The sequence below is a fragment of the Ictalurus furcatus genome, chromosome 15 (assembly GCF_023375685.1).
Source record: "Ictalurus furcatus strain D&B chromosome 15, Billie_1.0, whole genome shotgun sequence".
Taxonomy (NCBI): Eukaryota; Metazoa; Chordata; class Actinopteri; order Siluriformes; family Ictaluridae; genus Ictalurus; species Ictalurus furcatus.
Window position 1 is genome coordinate 8,215,575 of NC_071269.1, and position 25,000 is coordinate 8,240,574.

The 25,000-nt window shown below is 43.0% G+C and overlaps 2 protein-coding genes across 4 annotated transcripts in view; both read right to left on the minus strand.

Moving 5' to 3' along the window:
* nhsa (Nance-Horan syndrome a (congenital cataracts and dental anomalies)) overlaps positions 1-19,614 on the minus strand; it is a 54,048-nt gene extending 34,434 nt beyond the window's left edge. Inside the window, exon 1 of the mRNA XM_053644020.1 lies at positions 19,050-19,614. Coding sequence (XP_053499995.1) covers positions 19,050-19,338 — 289 coding nt within the window. The 5' untranslated portion in view covers positions 19,339-19,614. The remainder of the gene's footprint in view (positions 1-19,049) is intronic.
* Positions 19,615-24,021: 4,407 nt separating this feature from the next.
* The window catches only part of reps2 (RALBP1 associated Eps domain containing 2), a 16,901-nt gene continuing 15,922 nt past the window's right edge, over positions 24,022-25,000 (minus strand). For all 3 annotated transcript variants that reach the window (XM_053643737.1, XM_053643735.1, XM_053643736.1), the window contains one exon: positions 24,022-24,268. In XM_053643737.1, coding sequence (XP_053499712.1) covers positions 24,200-24,268 — 69 coding nt within the window. In that variant the 3' untranslated portion in view covers positions 24,022-24,199. The remainder of the gene's footprint in view (positions 24,269-25,000) is intronic.

The following is a 25,000-nucleotide window of genomic DNA, read 5'->3' on the forward strand; positions in this document are numbered from 1 at the left end:
CTCTGTCTCGGTCTTCTAACATTGACCATTAAACTGTAATGGAAGTATGAACACCACACACACAGACACACAGACACACACTCACACACACATACTCTTTAAAAGCATTTCTGGCTGCAGGTCTCTGGGAGATTCCGATCCTGCACTCTGTGTGTGTGTGTGTGTGTGTGTGTGTGTGTGTGTGTGTGTGTGTTTGATGTTCCTCTTGAGAAAGAAAAGCTCTTCATGTGGAAGTACAAGGAACAGTGTATGATAAAACACACACACACACACACACACACACACACACTTGTAGATATGGTAGATGTTTATGGACTGGAATCAGACACACGGCACACTCGCTGTTTAAGTGATTAAAGTTGTGAGAACAGTGTTGATGCTAGACAACTCGGAAACATGTATATTGAGTATAAGCTAGCTAATCACTGAAGTTAGTGAATTATGCAGCTAGTACATAATGGTCGAGTGTTGTATATGGACAATGTGAAGAAATAGTGACGGGGAAACAAGACAGAATTGTAAAAAACCTTGACATTTACCTCAGATATGGTGTTAATTTACCAAAATTACACTGCACTTAGCATCAACCGCTAGCTAAAGTTCCACAGGCTCATTTTGAAGAAACACTGCATCACAACACACACACGTCAGAAAATCTTGACTTCAGATACTCAGAGTATCGATTACCACACGAGTGTACTCTTATGTGAAATATTCACATAAACATGACGAGACTCAAAGCTAATAGGCTAATCAAACATGTTATTAAAAAATGTTCTAATGCTTTAGTGGAATCGGCATCATTTGCACTTAATACAAGCTGAACGTAGCGAGCTAACATACCTAGCTGATGTTTAAGAAAATTGGCTCGCTAAAGATTCTTTGAGGGAACATCCCAAACCACACATCCTACTGTACTTAGTACCCTAGTGCACTTATTTATCAGCGTGATGATACAAAATGGTGGACTGTCAAAAATTGTGCACTATCTAGTGAATAAGGTGTGATTTGGGACAGATTTCTAGCATGATAAAGCTAATAGCATCCACTCACTGCATGAATACATCCTGTACTGACTTGTATATGTGTGTGTGTGTGTGTGTATGTGTGTGTGTGTGTGTGTGTGTGTGTGTGTTTGTGAGTGTGGGTGGGGGGGCGTTTCCCCTCATAGAGCAGCTGCAAAAACAAAGCAGGTGAAAAAAGAATCCTTTTTTGATGTCATGCATAGCAAGCTTTACTGTCGCTACATGTTTTTCAGGTGGCGGTGATGATGATGATGATGATGACGTGTGTGTGTGTGTGTGTGTGTGTGTGTGTGTGTGTGTGTGTAGGTAAGGTGGCTAAACAGTATAACCAGCTACTTTTAAAACAGGACACCATGTCCATTGTGGTTGTGGTGGATAAGGGGCGGAGCTTATCAAAAAACGTCATCGTATGACATCACTGCGATAGTTAGCCTAACGTTAGCTAGCTTTGTTAACAAACCTTGTGGTTTTTAAAGTAGATAATGTAATTATAGAATGTTAGCTGCCAGGGAACTTAGCATTTGGTTTTAATTACACAATACAAGTTTAGCTAGCTTGCTAGAGATCAGAACATCCGATAGCCACTCCTGAAAGGGTCATGTTAATGTTAACTTGGCTAAGGTTAAATGGCTAATCACCTAAGCTAGCTACCTAACACAACATTAAGGAATTATGACTAAATGAGTATATTTTGTGGCTAAAACTAGCATTTTATGCAAAGTTGATGAAGGGAAAACAAAATCTAAACCTAAGTCTCGCCCCAGTTAGTCCAGGAATGTCTGTCACTTAGCAAAATGAGAACTTTGTAGTATTCAGTGTGTGTGTGTGTGTGTGTGTGCGTGCGGGCGTGCGTGTTATTACAAAACACACTCCAAGTAACATTTTGCATATGTGCGTCTTTCGTTTTGCATGGCAAAAGTCCGAGTCCACTATCAAGAATAGTTCCTGAAGAACACAGACACGTGAAGGCAATGAGACGGAACGACGGCTGGACGTGAGAATGGAGAAGGTTAAAATTGTCCCAGTGGTGAAGGGAACACTCAGGGTCATGACCCCTAGCCTAGTGACTTCAGCAGATTACAGGAAATGACATCACATCTTGTGTTTTCTTTCTGCTCTGAAAAAGGGAACGAGTGTCTGTGGACATGACGTAAACGTTGTCCTGATTTAACTGTATGTGTAAGCGAGTACAGAGAGGTGCCTACCAAAATGTGTGTGTGTGTGTGTGTGTGTGCGTGTGTGTGTGTGTGCGTGTGTGCATGTATGTGTGTGTGTGTGTGTGTGTGTGTGTGTGTGTGCGTGTGTGTGGTGCCTGTAGCTTTGCCAGTTGCTGTCAGACCCGATATGACTGAGTGTTTATTATCTGAGGTGATGTTCAGTGACCGTGAAGTGATTAAACCCTGAGTGAAGTTGTGCCACGCTATTGGACGAGCCACATAATCCCTGCGTGTGATTGGCCAGCAGCGTGTGAGACGAGGAGAAGATAAAGTCCAGCTTCAGTTTCTGAAAACTCCTGATGTTGATAACTTACTTCAATAAATCATTTTATTTCACTTATTAGTTGATACGTATTTGTCTTTTTGTGTCTATGTGCATGTCTGTCTGTATATCTGTCTGTCTCTGTTTACCTGTATATCTGTCTGTCTGTCTGTTTACCTGTATCTGTCTGTCTGTATGTCTGCCTGTCTGCCTATATAGCTGTGTCTCTCTGTCTGTCTCTCTGTCTGTCTCCCTGTATATCTGTCTGTCTGTATGTCCCACTGTCTGTCTGCCTGTATATGTCTGTCTGCCTGTCTGCCTATATATCTGTCTGTCTGTCTGTCTCTCTGTCTGTATATGTCTGTCTGTCTGTCTGTATGTCCCGCTGTCTGTTTGCCTGTATATATCTGTTTGCCTGCCTGTCTGCCTATAGATCTGTCTGTCTGTCTGTCTCTCTGTCTGTATATGTCTGTCTGTCTGCCTATATATATCTGTGTCTGTCTGTCTGTCTGTCTGCCTGTACATCTGTGTCTCTCTGTATATCTGTGTCTGTCTGTCTGTCTGCCTGTATATCTGTGTCTCTCTGTATATTTCTGTCTGTCTGTCTGCCTTGATATTTTTGTCTGTCTCTCTATCTCTAACAGCACTCAGGTTTTTTAATCTTTCTTTTTACGCTTGCAGTCTTTTTCCGGAAATTTCCAACTGTGTTCCCACACCCCCCACACACATACCCACACCCACACCCACACACATATACACACCCAAACAGAGATATACTAAGAAGATGCATCCCTCTGATGGTTCTCAGTATATCAGGTGACTTTGCCAAGGGGCAGGAGTGTGTAACCGGAGACACACACACACACACACACACACATTTTGTCACACTTCATGGTTAGCAATCAGAGTGAGTATGTATCTCCCACGCCCTCAGCTCGACCTCCATCAAAACACAGGAACTTTACTGAGTGAAACAGCAGCTTAGAGTTCGGAGTTCTTCCAGAATGCATCATGGTTTGGGATCAAACGCATTCTGGTTATTAAGTGTCAAAATTCTAAACACTAACCAAGATCAAGTGTTCTGTGTGCGTGTCCCAAACCACACATCCTATTCACTATATAGTGCACACAAACACCATCATCACTCCACTATGGGCGTGTCCCAAACCACACACTCTACTCGCTATTCACTATATAGGCCACACATTGTCATCTTGTGTGTGTGTGTGTGTGTGTGTGTGTGTGTGTGTGTTATATAGCAGCTCACTCAGCAACACAACCATCTGGAAGATCAGATGGACCAGACACACACACACACACACACACATGTTCAGTTATGACCCACACTTTCAGGCTGTTACTCAATCATGCGCAGACACTTGCAGACACTGCAATCCAAAAACATCCGGGGCATGAAAACACACACACACAGAAACACATAACTCATCACTCTAACAGAGTCCCTGAGTTTTTTCCCGCCACTGGTCATCAGGTAATGATGTCTGAGGTAATCTAGTTTCGTGAACGTTAAGAACGAGAGAATGAAGTAGAACCCTGTCAGGGAGACGAGTTCTAAGCTGTGCCGTTACCTCAGAGCAGAAAGGGCGGGAAAAAACCCTGTCACATGCTCAAGTGATCAACCAGTGCACTAGTTACACCATTAGCTACATTTACTTAACCTAGCTACATTTATAGCTAAGCTAGCACCGTGGGGTATTGCGAGGCAGCTAACTTCAACAGTCAACGGTTTCCATGAAAACCAGACTCCAGGCTTTAATATAAATATAACATGGGATTTTAATGGTGGCCATGAAGCTTCTAAACAAACACACACTTTCTGTTTTAATCAACAGAGGACATTTACACAAACAGAACACACCCACACACACACACACACACACACACACACTCACACACACACGTTCCATGAGACAGATACGGGTTGCTATGGCTCTGAACCCATTCAAAGCTGCTTTCAATTACACTTGCACAACCACATACCACATAACCCTCTCACACACACACACACACACACATACACACACCCACACTTCCACCTTCCTGTCTCCCTGTCTGTCCAAAAACTTCACCTAAAACAACACTGAAACATAACAATATTACTACACACACACACACACACACACACACACACACACACACACATACCCATCCAGGGTACTTTCCATCCTGACTAGTTCCAGAGTGGCCCAGACACACACACACACACACACACACACACACACACACTGCTCCCCAGAGAACTTGGATCTGATTCTATTAGTGACTTCATGACCCTCGGTCCTATGATGTAACACACCCACTCTTTCACATGCACACACACACACACACACACACACACACACACACACACTGATTCCCGAAAGTGAGTCAGCAGGTCCCTGCTTTTTCCAAGAACAATATTTAAGCCTGAAAACAAAAGTAGCAAAAAAACCACAAGAAAGACTCGACTGGCTCGTAAAAACAATCGCAGACACAGTTAGCGTTAAAGCCGGTGTGTGTGTGTGTGTGTGTGTGAAACGTGCATAAAAGTGTGCACTGAACAATCAGAGCTGTTTCCAGGCCAAGCACTAAACACAACGCACTGTGTGGTTTCTCACTGAAAGGGTCAAACAAGCAGAGTTTAAGACACAAACGGTCATAAACACACACACACACCACACACACACACACACACACACACACACACACATTCTGGTTATTACAGCCGGCTGTGGAAACAACCACCATAACATGATTACAGATTGTAATGATGCCATGATTTGATGTATTTCCTTTTGAAACAGAAAGTCAGGGAGGAGGGCGTGTCAAAGGGCTTGCCAACAGCAACCAATCACTGTTCCCGACGACCAGTCACTGAGTACCATAGCTACCAACTACCAATCACTGATAACTGTTGCTCCTGACCAATCACTGATAACAACATTTTGAAATGCAAATGATCACAATGAGTCATTGAAAATGTAAATTAGTTTATGTCATTTGTCCACTTCTAACGAATATTCTGAGCACACATTATCTACTTTCCAATGAAGAGTCAAACCAGATAAAAACGCAGCCATTTTTTAAACAGAGTTAGTCTTAAACAGTGTTTCTCACTGACAATTTGCGTGCTGCGACTTTGTCGTGTTCGGTATCCAGTAGCAACCACCGCTCATCAGGTTGGTACCAGGCACTGGGTATTTTCAACACACAAGGGATGGGCTAGAACGACAGTTAACATGCAGAAAGCTACACGACTCAAACTACACCAACAAGCTTACTAACTGTTACTGTATAGCGATAGTTTTGTTTATGCTGCGGGACAAATGCACTCTAGAGGACATTTTGATTGGACGTGAATTGGACAAGATTCCAAGAGTCATCAGAATGTTTCCTCTGTATAGTTATATAACTGTGCTAATAATGGACTAACCATGCTAACCGTGGAGCAAATGTGGCCTTATCATTAGCTAACCATGTGCTAACTCAGTAGAAAAGCCTGATTTCGTGTCGTAGATGTAGTGTATCATTTATCAGGACGTGTATATCGTTAAAACCTTCGACGCATGTGAGAGTGTGTTGAAACCGCAGCTCTGATCCTTCCTGGAGCCTTTAGGCTCGTTTCTCCTGCCAGCTCGCTTCAGGGGGAAAATCCTGAATGCTCTCGCCGGTGGTCTCGCAGCAGACGGGTCTTTCAGCTCTCATCACCTCGAAATCTGCTAAATCAATCAAGCACACTTTGTATGTCTCCAACCACAAATTTCCTATAAACAGTGGCTCTATTATCACAATAAATGCACACCAGACTCCACACGTTAGCGCAGCGTAAGCGAACATCCGTCTAATCTCTGCACTAGCATCTGACCCACTCCGTTCTGTTAAAGTGGTCCCTTCTGACGCCATCTTTACCACAGGACGCTTAAAAAGTTACAGTGCTGAACTAGCTAGCTTATTTAATACTTTATCTTATAGCGTAAAAGTAGCTTACTAGCAAGCTATCACAGCTCAGTCAGATCAGAATTCAATTTCCCAAGATGCAACACACACTTCTCATGCACGCATGCGCTCACCATCCCCGGAGTTCTGATCAGACACACCTGGCACCAATCACACACACACACTCTCACCGCTAGTACTTAGGGATGTCATTCACCTAGAGTCAATGCGAAGTATACGTTCAATCAACTCGTTTCTCTGCGTTACCAAGCCGATCTAGTTAGTTAGTCTTCTCGTTATCCTCGACCCTTGTTCCCGGTTTCGACTACACTCTCTGCCTGACCCCGTTTGTGTTGTTCGTCCGATCGCTTGACCATTGCCTGTCTTACGACTATGTTTCTTGAACTTCCCGATACCACGCTCTACACCTGCCGCCTGCTTCTGCTTCCGTGCCGATTCGAGTTTCGTGACACAAGCTAGCTAGCTGTTTAGATCGATTCCATCAAAGTAGCGCTAGCTATATTTACTACCTTAAGTTACAGCACTGTTTAGCTAGCTAGTTTATTTAATACTTTATCTTATAGCGTAATAGCAGCTTATTAGCAAGCTAGCTAGCTGTTTCGATCAATTCCATCAGGGTAGCGCTAGTTATATTTACTACATTATGTTACAGCACTGTTTAGCTAGCTAACTGTTTAGATATGTTTAGCTACATCAATGACTTTTCAGTGAGGCATTTTAACACTTTTTACTATAGCATGTTATGCAGTTATTAGCTATTAGCTAGCTATTAATATTTAGATAATGCATTTCAGTGACCACTGTAATGTTAGCTAACATCAAAACCAATCATAGCTAGGATCATTTATTTCTGTCTATATTGCTATATTTATTTCAGTTTATATTTATTTTGATCTGTATTTATATATATTTCGGTCTATGTTTTTTTGTCTCGCTGGTTGGTGTTGCGGAACAACACGTAACGTAACAGTCTGAGTAAAGTTCGGTCACGTAATGTTGTGTAATATTGCTAGCACATGGTTGTTTTACCCGACGCTAAGCAAAACACGCTGGAGTGTTTGAATGATACAGAACACAACATCCTGCTCTGTGTGTCGTAACATTACAATGGTTTCTTTGAGCTCATAAAAGCTGATGGAGCCTCTGAAGTGTGTCCGGTTCTTCCGTTACAATTCCAGTGGAAGTTCCAGCGTGTGTGTGTGTGTGTGTGTGTGTGTGTGTGAGTGCGTGTGTGTGAGTGCGTATCTAAAAGACCTGAAATGTTATAAGCTCCCCGGAGTGGAATAAAGCCACATTTCAGAACTCTAATGGAGCATTAATGACGGAGAAGAAATGAGGGAAACGGGGTTGAAGTTGAGTTTTATATTTCTTTCTCTTCATGCTCCTTGTTTTGCTCTCGGCAGGGTGTGTGTAAGTAAGTGCAGTTTGGGAGTGTGTACTGTATGTAACTCCTCACACTGTGATAACACACAATTCCCAGCTTTGTATCATGGCTTTTTGGATGCATCAGGAAGTGTCTCAGATGTCGTGGGAAGTCCCCTTACATACAGAACTGGCTTCTTGACTCAGTGTGTGTGTGTGTGTGTGTGTGTGTGTGTGTCTGCAAGTTACTACTAGGCTTCTTGATGTATTCCTTGATATATTGCTTTTTCCCCAAGAACATGGAATGGAACATACTGCACTTCCTTGATGCCTTGATGTCTCATACTACGAGCTACAGTCCTGTAACACTGTTTGCTTCGAAAACACCCATTTAATTTCAGTTCAATTCTTTAGTGCTTTAATTTTTAAATCAGATTAAAACAGCATAACATGCGACGACCCAAGTCCTGATCATTATAATCTGCATCAGAACAATTACAGGAAGAACAACGCAGTTTGTTGTTACATGTTTTCTTAGCAGAGTCTTGTTTTTACGTTCTGTCTTTTACATTCAGTTAACAGGAAACTTTTTTTTTGTGCGTGAAATAGTGTGATTTTAGTATAACTTTCTCACGGATTAGAAATGTTGAGCCTGATCGTAACATAATGAACGATGTCTGTGGCTCTTCTTCGCTTGTGGAGAGATTTAACATCAAGTGCTTTATCTTGTTCAGGGTCAGGGTTAGGGTTAGGAGCTGCTCAGGGTCAGGATGTTCAGTATGAGCAGATTGTGAATACGGGTATTTTCACACTCGAGTCTGATTCTGGGCTCGTCTGGGGGACGGGGCTCAAAATCGCAGGTCTGCATTCACGTAGACGAATTCCTTCCAAATCATGGCTTGATTCATGTCCGTATACGCCACATTGTGCACTCAGGTTTGCAAAATGGTATGTACTGGGTTCATCCATTTGCTGTTTTTGTAAAGGGGTCATGACGTTTTAAAAAAATATTTTTATTTTATTACCTTCCCTGAGGATCTCTGACCCTCAATCGGTTTTTGTGTCCTTTACCTTTAAGACTTCAACCTAACCACCCACTGCTGTGATTGGCTAACATCTTTGCCAGTGAATTAATTCATAAATAAATGTGTGGAACTGTTTTCTGCGACTGAGCCCCAGAGGGCGGGGCCAACGGTGCGATGAAGTAAAAGTAGGCATCAATGTCTTGCTGTAGGGGCAGTCATAGGCAAATATCTTCACCCGTGTGACATCACAAATCGAGCCGTTTTTTGAAGCTTGGTTAAATAAAAGCTCTTTTTGTACCGAGGACCATGTATTAAGCTATGAAACTTGCAGGATGTTTTAATGGAACAATGACCAAACGATCAAGGACAATTTGATTTCTCATGTCATGACCCCTTTAAAAGGATTGCCCTGTGCTATCAACACTCAGGCAGCGAAGAATGGCTCATTTTGGACGCATGGCATGTCATCGTGTGGGAATACCTGAAAATGTGGAGCCATTCTTGTATGAAAGAAGATTTTTAACCATGCGATAACCATACCAACTCTTTCCCTGTCATCACAAAACAAGAAATGACAGGAAGTGAGAGGAAGGAACGGGACAAACTGAACGGAGCACATTACTCGGCAGAGCTTCTCAAAGCTTCCGCACCTGATGATTGAAGCGAAACCCCAAACCACCATATTCAACAGGAGCAGGGATCGCATCTTTGGACCAATCCCAGGGTTGAAGACAGCTTTCACACTTCATCAATTGTACCAAGCTCTGGCCTCAAACAGCCCCAGTTCCAGGAAAAAAAAGGACAATCTTTATGATTACAGCAGCAGCTCTACAGTGTCCTGGTGAGATTAAACACTGACGCAAGCGTGATCAGGATGAATTTCCACAAGATTCCACACCCACTCGCTAAAAGGTGATAAAGGAAATGTCAGATTTGTCCTGTGTGTGTGTGTGTGTGTGTAAGAGTGAGAGAGGAAGAGAGGAGGAATGCGACTGTGGTCCAGACGTGCAGGCAGCCAGCTTCATTCACAAACACAACCCAGATACACACACGTTCTCCGTCTCGTCTCGTCTCCGAATTCTCTCTTCTCTCAGTCTGTTTCTTTTTTCATCTGTCTTGCTTTATACTCTTAAATCCTTGTCTCTCTTCTTGGTTTATGTATAACACTTTATTGGTGTTCCTGTCATTGTTTAGCCAGAGCAGCAATAAATTTAGATTTACTGCCACATTACAGTTTACACAGTGTAGTATAAACGTCACGTGAAATTTAAGCAACAAAGCAGGCAGTTAAATATGAATAAGTAGAGGTAGGTAATAAACTACAAAGGTAAAATCAAAAAATAACCCGGAGGTACAAAGATACGCTCTGCACAGAATGAAAAGCCAATAGAAAGTAGAGGTGTACACTGAGAATATTATACGTGATATTACACGTTTGCTAGCCATGGACAGGTTCGAGGGGGTGCCAATATTTTGGGCAGCACGAGACACTGTCTTTCCTGGCCATGAGCAGCAAACATCTTATCAATAAACCGGTGCAGTTTCATTTCTTTCGTGATTTCTGTTAGTATATCTGTAGAGAGCTGAGACACACAGTGAGGACTTGCTGCATTCACCGTCCCAGGACGTAATGTACAGTTCATCAGAATCACTGAACAGGGAATGCAATATTCATTCTGAAAGAATGCTGCTCTTATTGGGTTTCTGGCAATCGAGGAAAAATGTGTTTCATCTTCCACTTCCACTCGCTCTCAGCACTGCCAAGTCGCTTTTCTCTCGCTCAGCACTCGGGGGTTTTGTGGCGTCTTCCTCTCCCCACATCACTTATTCTCTGGTTAGAATTTTCCTTTCCTGGACGTGTTTAATGATTAAGTGTGCCAGTCTGGTGGTCTGGTTTAAGGACTGGTAGCGTTTTAATTTGATTTATGTTATTTTTCCATATGCTGGTGGATTCGAGTGTGAGAATTTAGCTGGTTTGTGCAGTGAGATGCAGTGAGCAGGCAGGGCGGGATTTCTCGAATAAAATCCACATACACTCTTACGTTTACTCCCTGAGTGTCACGGGAACTGTTATTTCTCTTAAACATTAAAGGAACACATTAATTAAAAAGTTGACAATATTGCCAACGCATAAATCCTATACTGTTTTGTTAATAACAAAATTTCAAGCATTTTCTCCATTATTTCCTCCTAAATTTGTTTCTGTCTTCTTCTTTCTTTATTTATTTTAATTCTATTTGCATAGAATTGTGGGGCTCTGTGATGTGATTGGTCCAGTGTCCTGATAGGGCTCTGTGATTGGTCCATTGTCCTGAAAGGGCTCTGTGATTGGTCCAGTGTTCTGATAGGGCTCTGTGATTGGTCCAGTGTTCTGATAGGGCTCTGTGATTGGTTCACTGTCCTGATAGGGCTCTGTGATTGGTCCAGTGTCCTGAAGAGGCTCTGTGATTGGTCTAGTGTCCTGATGGGGCTCCGTGATTGGCTCAGTTTTCTGTTGGGCCTGTCTCATTAGTAGAATGACCTGTTGGGTCTCACTGTCCTGAAGGCTCTCATGTGGTTAGCGAACCGTCCTATAGGATCTCTGATTGGTCCAGTGTCCTGTAGACTCTTTGATTAGTCTAATATCTTAAAAGGTCTCTGTGATTGGTCCAGTCCTAAAGGCTGAAGGTCCAGTGTTCCAAAGGGATTTCTGTGATTGTCCCAGTGTCCTACTGGGTGCCTGTGATTGGTCCACTATCTTGATGGTTCTCTGTGATTGGTCCTGTGTCATGATGAGCTGTTGGTATAGTGTCTCTATGGCTTTCTGTTATTGGTTGAGTGGCCTGATGGGGCTCTGTGATTGGCCGAGATCCACATCACATTTGTGTAACATTATATGAGGAATGGATTTGAGTTGCATTTTATTTATCACACTTTGGTGATGACGTGTGTGTGATATGAAATCTGGAAAATAAAGCTCTGTGTGGCTCATTTCCGACTGTGTGTGTGTGTGTGTGTGTGTGTGTGGCTTTACTCTGAACTTTCTTCCCAGGAAAAAATAAATGGAGATTGTTTTCTCTGACTGCTATCATTGTCGGCTACAGTTAAGGCCAAACACACACACACACACACACACACACACACACACACACACACACAGATCAGGTAGTTAATATCCAGCAGTGCAGAGGTCAGTCTGGTTTGTATGGGGTGTTTATGGCTGCAACCTTCTTTAGATGTTTTGCAGGAGTCTGGCAACCACTACAAAGCACTGCCCGGTTAAACACACACACACACACACACACACACACACTCTCTCTCTCTCTCTCTCTCTCTCTCTCTCTCTCTCTCTCATCGGGACCAAATTAGTGGCCTCACACAACCTACTACCTGCGCTCGAAATGAAAGAGTAGAGAAGAGGTAAGTGGCGTTATTATCATTATTACCATGATTATCACAGGGGAGTCGTAAACACACGTGGTGGAGCTCGTCCACAAAGACAGGGCACCAGAGTGTGTTTCATCTCTGAAATCACAGCGTACGGATGTGTCAGTGCATGTGTGTGTGTGTGTGTGTGTGTGTGTTAGTGTGTGTTTGTATGGGGAGGGGAAAGCGCTCGTCCAAGAATGGTTTAAGACTGAAGGAATGCATTTGATGACTTTCTGAAGAAATCAAACAGAAATGGTTTTTTTCTGAATAGTTAATTAAGGTACACTGTGTTACCTTTCACTATACCTTGGACATGTCCACACACACACACACACAATGAAAGATGTAAAATTGGCACTTTATTCAACATATTTTATTTAAATCAGCTGTTTTGTTTTTTTGTTTGTTTTGTTTTTCAACTAACAATGTCCACCGATTTGTCCAACAAATTTTGAAGAACTTTGTAACAGAGTTTGATTTAATTATGTCAATGCATTTATTTATTTATTTATTTATGCTAAATTTCTCTGGTTCAATTAAATGATGATATAATATGGATAAGTGATACATTATATCACAGTGCACTTATCTGAGACATCACTGGCATCATCAGTAGTTTTATGATAATTACACACTCGGATTTACAGAAGCGGAGAGACTCAAAAACAATCTCGTACGGAATATTTCATTTTCCCCTTTTCTTAAAGTGTTAAATTATTTATTTTTAAGGACATTCAATAAAAGCATCAACGGGCCTCTTATTTTTAAACTGGATATGAATACATTTTTCCGTAAAATCGTTCGCAGGAGCATTTACGCTAGAACGTCATCTTAATGAAAATCGTGTAAATTCAGTTGATCAGCTTTAATCGTATTTACGATGAGAATATCATTCTGCTGCTTGGAATTGCTTTGTAAAGGTCAAAGGTCTGAGGAAGTCTGAGCTGAGCCGTGCCATGGGAAATTTCATGCCATTTATTTTAGAGCAGAAATAACACACACACACACACACACACACACACACACACAACCACTAATCCCAGTTTATTATCTACATGCGTCACACTACCACAGTTTTAGGGTTCGTGAACTTTCTCAAGGTCTAATGCTTCATTGTATGAGCTCCACCCTCTACACCGGAATGCCAACCAGCCACACAAACACACACACACATACACACACACACACACACACAAAATACACATGCCCGCTTACATTCCAAGGCTCTCAATACAATACTTTTTGTTTACCAAAGGCATCGGAGATGCTTTTCTGCTCACCACGTTTGTAAAGAGTGGTTATTTGAGTTCCCGTAGCGTTCCTGTCATCTCGAACCGGTCTGTCCAGTCTCCTCTGACCTGTCATCAATAACGCGACTGAAAGTTTTTCACACCATTCTGTGTAAACTCTAGCCTTTCTGAAATACTCAAGCTGGCACCAACAACCAGGCTATGCTCAGAGTCCCGGAGATCACAGAACCTTTCTGATGTTTGATGTGAACGAAGCTCTTGACCCGTATCTACACGATTTGACGCACTGCACTGCTGGCGTATATAAAAATAGACGACTTTCAGTTCAGTGGAAGTTTTCAGACTGAGACTAACCTCTATAAGCACGCTATAAACCCCCCTGCATGTGACACGGCACCGTCTCAATACCGGCACCTGAACATCCATTTTCATAATTACATCATCACATTCAAATAAGGCACTTCTGGAGAAGTACAGGATGGGCTTTCCTTCTCTAAAACTAATGTGACTATTTATTACAGAGTGTAAATAATCTGTTTGAGAGTTAAAACACACACACACATATATACAGACTCAGATGCTAATCTCAGCTTGGATTTCACGTTTAGTGAGTTTATCAGATTCCCAGTGCAAGCGAGAAACAGAAAGAGCTCTGCTTTAAGTCTCACTCCAAACATTGCGCAACTACCACAACGGAGAAAGGAGGTGTAGGTGTGTGGGTGTGTACTGTTTGTGGGCGTGTGCTTTGTGACACTTTGCATCACTTCACCATCTGCCAGAAGAAAATGACTGAGGAAACGGTTTAGTGTGATTACGGCGTGTCTGCTAGCTTTGCTAATGTTATAATCAAAATGGAGTCATGTGTCAATGTGCTTGTAAAAAAAAAAAGATTCCACTATATTATATTATATTATATTATGTTATATTATATTGTATTGTATTATATTATATTATATTATATTGAATTATATTCCTGCTGTTGTGTTAAACACAACATTAATAACATCCAACGTCAGAATTTTGAAATAGTTCTCATGGATAACAAAATTTATGAAAGTTTAGTCAGTGTTCAATCCATGCTAAGTGTAATTTCTGTGTAATTCTAGTTGCATGGAGCAATTTCTTGCCAATTGAACGACACATCTGAGGTAAATGCTGATATTTACAATACGTTTGACTGGTTTCCACTGTCCCTGTGCCTTTACATTATCTATAAAAACACTTAAAAGATCGCTAAGCTATCATTCTCAGTCTCTAGCTAAGCTCCTGCTCAGCATCCATATTTCCCGGTTTCCTAGCAACAGTGTTCCACATGGACAGTGTGTGTGAGATATACACACTCCTAAAAAGATTAGTTTGTTTACATCCATCCATCCATCTTCTACCGCTCACTCCGTCTTCAGGGTCGTGGGGGAACCTGGAGCCTATCCCAGGGAACATCGGGCACAGGGCGGGGTACACCCTGGACAGGGTGCTAGTCCATCGCAGGGCACAATCACATACACACTCACACACCCATTCATACACTACGGACACTTTAGACACGCCAATCAGCCTACCATGCATGCCTACCGGACCCTGGAGGTGTGAGGCAAATGTGCTAACCACTAAGCCACCGTGCGCCCTAGTTTGTTTACAGTTCAATGCTAAGTGTAATTTCTGTGTAATTCTAGTTATAAGGAGCATTTTCATGCTAATTTAACAACACATCTGAGGTAAATGTTGATAGTTCCAACACTTTTGACTCAGTTACACCGTCACTGTACCTTCATGTTGTCTATAACAAGACTTAGCTAAGTTTCAGTTTCAGTCACTAGCTAAGCTCCTGCATAGCTTCCATATTTCCAGGTTTCCTAGCAACAGTGCTCTATCCTGACAGTACTGTGTGTGTGTGTGTGTGTGTGTGAGAGAGAGAGAGAGAGAGAGAGAGAGAGAGAGAAATATACACACTCCTAAAGGGAGGAGAAAGTGTTGAACATTTCCAGATTCCCCTCGAAGCAACATGCACTCTGAGTAAGGCACAGAGCCAGGCACGTGCACCACACACGAGTGCGCACACGCGCACACACACACACACACACACACACACGTGCTCCTGTGCAAGCTTCTCAGCTGGACTGTTGAAGTAAACAGAACATAGAGGTAAAGAGGGACATCTCTCTATTATGCAATACACACGCACACACACACACACACACACACACACATGTACACAGTGACTCGTGAAAAATGTCTGGTCTAAATACAGAGAGAGAGCTTCCAACATTTTGTGGCCTGATTCTGTCAGCATCATGTCTGACATCACACACAAACACACACACACACAAACACACACAGAGTTTAAGGCTTTGCTTACCAAGTTAAAACGTCTGTAGATTCATTTATCCCACAGCGCTGCTGAGTTCTGGATCGTGATTAGTCAGAAGGTGTTGATTAGTTTTCTAGAACAGCAGCTCTGACAGTAGCGTAGCTGCACATCGCAGCTTTATTTATAATTAATGCGCTCGTTCTACTACATTATCGTTTCTATAGCAACAGCTCGTTCTGATTTTGTTAAGTGCTAAATTTAATTGTTTTCTTTACAGTTAACACGTATGGAAGGAGTCTCCTGTCTCAGCGCTTTGTAACGTTCAAAGGTGAAGCTGTAACTTTAAGTTTTCCGACATCTTCAGGACAGAAATACGCGGAATAAAACACTCAGAGATGTGCTTGTAGAGTACATTTTCTACTGTTTTGTAGCGTGACCTGTCACACACACACACAAACATACACACACACACACACACAAACACATTAGCAGTGATTGAGATTGAGATGAGCTCTGTGTGCCTTTAGGCTCTACACTGTTAAACAAAGGACGTGAGGGTGCATTCACAACTGCATTAACACAACAATTAGAGGAATTTAGTAAATATATGCATGTGAACACACACACACACACATACACACACACACGCAAGGTTATACAGTGTGCTATAATTGTGAGGTTTTGTTTTGACTGCTCATTCACTGTAATTACAGGGTCTGATTCAAACTGAAACACACACACACACACACACACACACACAAACAAACACAGACACACACACACTCACAGAAAACCAGGACATGTGAGATAAAGGTCTGGGTGTCTGAACAGAGTTGTTCTGATTTATGGCTGTGTTTCAAATGGAAAAAAACACTTCTAATCAGGACACACTCAGAGGATGGATGACTTCAGGGTCACGTCCCAATCCTACGAGGTGTCTGAAAGGGAAAAAATAAAAGGCCTCTGGAACAAGTTAGGTCGTGTTCCCAACCTGAATGGAGAATGTGAAATGCCGCCCACTCAGGAAGTAAAGTATAGAAGAGTCTTATCTCAATTCACTATTTTCATAAAAATATGGAACGATGACATAACAGACAAAATATGTGCTGCTGAACAGGGAGCACTCTGAAGCACGAAGTCACGTCCCAATTGAATTCCTGCACTTTATAGGTGTATGATAATGTAAAAAATATATATTTACTCGAAAACAGGACAGCAGGAAGAAGCTGGTTGCGTCCCGAACAAGATGCCAAGTAATAAGGCAGGACATGGAAAAAGAAAGGCATTTGGTTGTGTTCCATAGCGACATTGTTTGCACTACTTGCTGTCTGAAACAGAAATAAAGACAACACTTCCTTATAAGGAAACGGTCAGGATGAAGAGACAGGATGGCAGTGGGTCTTGCCCCAATCCAGCACTGGTTTATAATGCCTGCTGAGAAGCCTAATAGGGGAAAAAATAATAATAGAAATCAAGGGCGATGGGGCATGTCTTAATCCCAACATCTAGAGAACACACTGACAGGCGAGGTGTCTCGATTCAAATAAGGTGAGCAGCTGATGAAGGCAGTGCTCGAAGGAAGGAAGTCGTGTCTCAAGCTGACATTTGCATAAAACGCTGCTGATAGGAGAACTAATAATAAAACCGCTGCTCGATCAGTGCTTCCTGAAAGCTGAAAGAGCCGGGCATTGTGGGAATTCCTGCATCCACAGGTGCTCAGCGTCAGCTTGTCACTGCTCCCTGACCTCTGACCTTTTACAAGGCCAGACTTTCTCACTGAGCCCCATGGGGCATGTTGTGATCACTAGGGAGGGCGGGGCAATGTGGACAAGGGGAGGGGCTTTTTTTGTAAAAAAAAAAAAAAAAGGGAAGGAGACAGAGAGAGATTAGGAGAAAGGGAATGAAAAAATGGGAAGCCAGGAAGAGAACGTGAAAGAAAATGAGAAAACCCGGAGAAAAACGAAGAGGAGAAGCGATGCAGTGAGAAAAATGAAAGACAGAGGGATAGGAAAGAGAAAGGGCAAGGAAAGAAGAGATGGAGGGAGAGAATGTAAAACAAGGAATGAGACAGAGAAAGGGGGGAGACAGAAATGGAGAGAGAGAGAAAGAGAGAGAGAGAGAGAGAGAGAGAGAGAGAGAGAGAGAGAGAATAAGTATAGGAATGTGCAGTTGCCGGTGTTGTATAATTGTGTAATAACATTGTTATGGGGAGAGAGAGAGAGAGAGGGGGGGGGAGAGAGAGAGAGAGAGAGAGGGATGGAAGCAGTGTATAAACAGATCAGTGGTGTATGACACACTCCAGATCAACACTGACGCACACACACTCGTCTAATGGAGCATCATCACGTTAAACACACTCTCTCTCTCTCTCTCTCTCACGCACACACATACACACACACACACTCTGTGGAGAAAGGAGACAAGCCCCTACAGTGTGTATATCTCCTAAATGAGTATTTCCACTGGAATGTGTACATGTTATCAGAGGGATTTCTAAAAAAAACACAAAGTGACAGGTTGTGCGTAACATCATGATTTCATCAAAACGCGCCGAGCCCTTTTATAGTAATCACAATTACAAAACTACAGGCTTAGTTCTTTTATTTGCTTACACACCCTTTGTCCATTTGATCAGGCTCACCTGTCACACTGCTCACTTTCGAGATGCAGTCCATCTGTTGCTCTGCACAAAGTATTGGCACCCCTCTACCTCACCACTGAGCTGATATGATGTGAGCGCTGGTGGTTCATTCTCAGTACAGCAGAGGCACTGATATGGATATGGCAGTGTGTATGTGTTTCACATTACACAATCTAAAAGTACTGTTGTTCTATATACTGCAGGTAGCCTATACAAAGGAACAGTGAACAAAAAAACCCACTACAGCCTGAATCAGAATCTGAATCAAATGAATCATTTTACGCACAGATCCATTGACTAGATGGATCTTTTTTGTTGTTGCAAGAATCGACTCAGTAACGTGACTCATAATGTACATCACTGTGTTTCAGAGTAAACACCGCGTTGGGGTTTGTTTTTATTCTGTCAAATATTGATCCTGAAATTCCAATGTGCCAGGATAGAAAACGAAAATACTGACAAGCGACATTTCACAAAACTTTGGAAAACTTTCTCCAGACCAACTGTTGTCATGGTGCACCGGAATGTAAACAGCGTTAAATCGGATTTAAAAACAACAACAACAACAAGAGGAGCTGATCTTTTTTCACTCACGCACTGCCTCCTGTTTGGGGTCCAGCTCCTCGGTGCTCCTCTCCATGCGGCGCACTTTCTCCCGCAGATCCCGCAGCCGCCGGTCGGTAGACGCCAGCTCGCGCTCCAGCTCGTGAAATAGCGAGCCCGCGTGCCGAGCCACGTCCGACAGCTGGCGCACGGTGCGGGACAGAGCGGCATTACTGACCGCGCACAGGTCATCCATCAGCGGCGGCGCAGAGCCGTCCTCTCCCGGATCCGCGCTCCTGCACAGCCGCTGCGGCTCCACCGTCCGCTTGGCGAAGGGCATGTTTTTAATCTTATTCTTTTCTTTTTCTTTTTTTTCCCACCAGCGCGCGCTCGAAGTATAAAATCCCACCGGAAAGTTTAGAAGTTCAGAATAAAAGAATTTTTAAAATGTTGTTTTTCCACCCGCGGGATCCCGAGACTTTTTATTCCGGAGGCTCGAAGCGCGCACGCGGCTCGGGCTCCATCCTGGTCGCACCGGAGCACCGCGCGGAGCTCGTGACAGAAACTACTCTGTAGACTTGGTGGAGCTGCGTGCACTGTTTACCACTGCTTTAAACCGGGGGCGGGTGCACGCGAGGGGTTATACCGAACACCCGGAACGGAGCACAGCGGAGCGGATCATAGCAGAGTAAAGTATACACCATAACTATACTGTAACAATACTCACACCACGGAGCTGATGAGTTCTGGATTCTGATTGGTTAAAAGGAAGGAGTTGATTAGTTTTCTATAACAGCAGCTCTGACTGTAGTGCAGATTTATTTTAATGCGCTCATTCTGATACGTTATCGTTTCCATAGTAACGGCTCGTTCACAGGGATGTGTACAGCGGACGTGCCGCTGATAATAAACAGATTTTTAAAAATCACTGACATGGTGAAGTTTTCATTAAGTAAGGAGATGTTTATGCAACACATATGGAAGGAGTCTCCAGTGTCAGCGGTGAAGCTGTAACTGTAAGATTTGCGAGTTTGCACTTCTTTGCAATTTGTTATTTCTGTCTTATTGACTTGAAGAGAGAGATTGAAGAGAGAGCAAGACTGGGGAGGAAACTGCTATAACATAAGTAAGAACAGGAACTAGCGTGTTTCACTGAACATTACATGTAACAATAAATGGATAAAAAGTATGATGCGTCGTTCTTTAACAAATCAAAAAAGTAAAAGCTGTACAGTGTGTGTAGTTAGGATGATGGAGTGTGTGTGTGTGTGTGTGTGTGTGTGTGCTGATGTCAGCCACTCTCTCTCTACAGGAAGAGGCTTTCAATTTGGCTGGATGGATTTAGTGAAGTTCGCACTCAGCGAATGTGAAAGAGTTGGACAGCGTGACGAGCTGGGGCACACAAATCTAATACACACTGTGTGTGTGTGTGTGTGTGTGTATAGACAGGGAGAGTCCGTGTACAGAATGCAGCAAATAGTCATGTGACCTTTGACCCCTATGTGTGTCAGCTGCCATGACTGTCTATATCTATCTATATGTGTGTGTGTGTGTGTGTGTGTGTGTGTGTGTGTGTGTGTGTATGTGAGTATTCAGTAATGTGAGTAGTGTGTGTTCCCGCAGCTGATCCTGCCCATCTACACTTTCACTTTATTACTGTAGAAAAATAACCCATCCATCGTCTATAGCGCTGATCCTACACAGGGTCACGGGGAGCCTGGAGCCCATCCCAGGGAACTCTGGGAACAAGGAGGGGGACACCCTGAACGGGGTCCCAACCCATCACAGGGCACACACACACACACACACACACAAACACTATGGACAATTTGGAAATGCCAATCAGCCTACAGTGCATGTCTTTGGACTGGAGGAGGAAACCCCCAAAGCCCCCCAAAAAAGAAGTCTGAGGAAAGTTTTATTATTTTTGAAATCATCCATCCATCCATCCATCCATCCATCTTCTATAGCACTTATCCTTTTCTTCAGGGTCACGGGGAACCTGGAGCCTATCCCTGAGAGCATCGGGCACAAGGCGGGGTACACCCTGGACAAGGTGCCAATCCATCACAGGGCACACTCACACACACATTCACACACCCATTCATACACTATGGACACTTTGGACATGCCAATCAGCCTACCATGCATGTCTGTGGACTGGAGGAGGAAACCCCTGAAGCCCCCCAAAAAAGAAGTCTGAGGAAAGTTTTATTATTTTTGAAATCAATATGAAAAAAATGGAGAGTGAGGAGTGAGGGGAGGGGGAGTGAGGGAGAGTGAGGAGTGAGGGAGAGTGAGGAGGGAGGGAAAGTGAGGGAGAGTGAGGAGTGAGGGAGGGAGAGTGAGGAGTGAGGGAGAGTGAGAGCGTGAGGGAGAGAGTGAGGAGTGAGGGAGAGAGTAAGAGAGTGAGGAGTGAGGGAGAGTGAGGAGAGAGTGAGGGAGAGTGAGAGAATGAGGAGTGAGGAGTGAGGGAGATTGAGAGGGTGAGGGAGAGTGTGAGGGAGAGTGAGAAGTGAGGAGTGAGGGAGAGTGAGGAGTGAGGGAGAGTGAGAGAGTGAGGGAGAGTGAGAGAAGTGAGGAGTGAGGGAGAGTGAGAGGGTGAGGGAGAGTGTGAGGGAGAGTGAGGAGTGAGGGAGAGTGAGCAGTGAGGGAGAGTGAGGAGTGAGGGAGAGTGAGAGAGTGAGGGAGTGGATGAGAACCCGAGGTGAACTCAGTAACTGCTGTTTATGGGGCTGTATCCTGGCAGAATACGGCTAAGACGCTCATGCATGTGACCTAAATCCTCTGTGCGTGCGTGTGTATGTGTGTGTGTGCACGTGTGTGCGTGTGTATGTGTGTGTGTGTGTGTAGGGGTGGGGTTCTGCTCACTAAGACAGATATTAAATATGACTTGCTAATTCAACCCTGTGCCTCCAGATAAATTCAGCAGTAAGAGGAAATGTGACGCGGTTCTTTAAACTCAGGCAGCGACTCTGATTTACTCCATAAAAGGAAACTGATGGAGGAGGTGATGGTGTGTGATGGACTACGCTGGTGTTCCATGGTGTGTGAACATTTATATTTTAGAGAATGTCCGTGTTAAAATCTGGGCGTTGGTGCTGGATTGAGAAAAAAAAGAGAGAGCAAGAGAGAGAGAATGCCGGTGTTCAATAGTGATAGATAGATAGATAGATAGATAAGGCGTTATAGATAGATAACACACTTGTTAAAAATGGAACTCTGTAGCTTTATTTATGAAATATTACCTGTAAACATAAATAAACAAATCCACAGTGAGTTATAAGAAACTAGTGGTGCGAGGATGCTGCTATGATGTCATGATAACACAGTGTGAATAGAAATTAAATAAAATAAAAAAGTTCAGTTGTCAGTTTATTAACCTGTGGATTTAATTCTGTTCCTTTTATAAAAAATAAACATTATATGAGGAAAGTTTGTATGAAGCGCAGATTCACAGTAAGAAGAATTCCAAGGACATTCAATAAATCATGATCAGTAGATACGTTCCAGTCTTCTGTGGCTGGACGGTCACGAACACTCCTGAAAGGTTCTCTAGGAGAACCCTACCCAAAGTATGTCCATATCAGAAAAACCCTTTTAGGAAGCTACAGTAACAGCCCTTAATTATCATCATAACTAACCTCTAAAGAACCCTTGAACCAAGTACTAGGAAGTTATTCTGAAGAAAATAATTCCTGTATTCAGAGCTGCTTCACTGCTCGCCACGTTCAGGTTATTCACATCACCTACCTGTAGTTCACATCAGATTTTTCTTGAGTAGAAGCGTCCAAGATGGGCTTCCTCAATAACATCTATAAACACAAACACTCGCCTTTTAACCCGAAAAATCAAAAGACTAACATGATGATATCTGACTGAGAAGATGGCGAGTGTTGAATCTAAATCTAAATCTAAAACTGTAGATTACAGTCCTAACTGTAATGATCTCATTAATCACTGGGTTTAACTGAACAAAATGGCTTCCTCGCTCATTATTCAGCGGCGTATAGAACAGCGCTTGATCCAGCGCGGACTGTTATTTTGCAGTTGTTGTTGTTTTTTTTAATACCATGGTCTATCTGAATACTCCGTTCTGATTGGCTGGAAAGTGTGCACAGGAGGTTCCGGTCAGTTTAATCACCATTCTAAATGAATGCATTAATGTGCTGCCTGTAAACAGTTGTAACTATAGTAACATAAAGTTACAGTTGCGTACAGTAGTTAAACTCACAGCTTCATTATTAGTAGAGATGCGGCACAGACGCAGGTAATTCACACTCTCTCTCTCTCTCTCTCTCTAATAACAATTTATTATAATTCATTCGCAATCTAATCGCACTACTTTATCTCTGTGTATGATTTAGAGATATTTTGCGCTGCAAACATCGATGACAGATTTAACTCGACAGTGAGCGTGGTGTAAGTGGGATAATCCACGGCAAGGTGTTCATTACACCATTATAAAGTGCTCCACTTCACGTGAGGTGGTTCTTTGCCTCATTAAAATCGTGTAACACACAATCCGTGGATTATCCCTTACACACCGTGCTCCATCGGTTACTCATGTGTGACACGTTGTTGTTACATTAAACTGTCAGACGGTGGCGCCGGCTTAGCGGTGCTCATCGCTCAAGCCGATATCACGCAAACAGGAAACTCTCGAGTTCAAGGTCAGGACTGCACGCACCTGAGAACAAACTCTCACATGCATAACTCTCACGTAACTTCTGAATAGCGCTTTAGTCCCTATAGTTACGTCGAACACCTGAATACGGATGCGAACGACTTCGGTATTAAATCCTCATCGCGCTCGATTAACTCAACTCTGAACGCGGTCCTTGGTTCTCTGGTCCCCGTGTTACCTTTCCTACTCCAGCTCTCCTGGTTAAATCGGTTCTCCTCCTTCCTCATGTTCCTCTATCCTAATCCTCCACTCTCTAGAGGTCTGTGTGAGCTCCAGTTTTAGCCCTATAGATACGATTGTGGAGTTGTGTTTATTAACTGTCTGAACTCTGCTCAGTTCCTGCTATACAGATTTTAATCAAAGCAAAGCAAATCTTAAGATACCGCAGTTCCATAGAAATTCAGGTTTTTTGCACCTTTTTCACTGACACAGTGTGCTTTTAGTCTGTGTTCCAGACTGTGTATGTGTGTGTGTGTGTGTGTGTGTGTTTGTCTGTGTGTGTGTTTTCAGGAGGTCAGGTAGAGGCCGATGGACGCAGCAGGTCCAGCTGAGACTCTAAAGTAACCCTCTGTAGATGAATCTCCTGTAGAGACAGAGAGAGAGAGATTAATGATTTAACTGGATTAAATAAACCAGACTTCATTAAATCAGATTAAATAACACATGATTTAGTTTAGAATAAAGTTTGTTTTACTTGGAACTCCATAAAGCATCATATGCTCACACACACACACACACACACACACACACATACATACATACACACACGCCCGATCCCTGAATGATGTCTAGGTAGTGACCTTTGAACCCTAGCACAGAATCAGGGTGACGTTAACTTTCACACATGGCTATCTTTATAGAGATGACCTTTGACCTTTACTTCTGAGCATCTGTGTTTGTCATTAACGAATGACACCATCGTTCATCTCATCATGCTCTGTCCTGCATTAGAATTACCTCGGAAGTGGGAAGTTGTGTCATTTTCGCCGTGTCGGGGGTCGAGGAGCTAACGAGTGGGAATGCCGAGGTAAGGGGGCGTTTTCTTCTGATTTTTACTACTCGGATATCAGGAATTACGAGTTGCGACCTTTAGTGGAATGCAGAATTGTGTTCCAAATGGTCAAAGACAGAGAAATAATCTGTCCTGTTCGCTAGCAGAACAATCTGATCATCGGATTTGAGACTCGGACATGATAGTTTCACTAGTTATGCTCTAAATGGTCTCACACACACACACACACACACACACACACACACACACACACACACTGTGCAGTTGCTGCTCCAGTCCTATTTTGAATGCAAGCTGAATAAA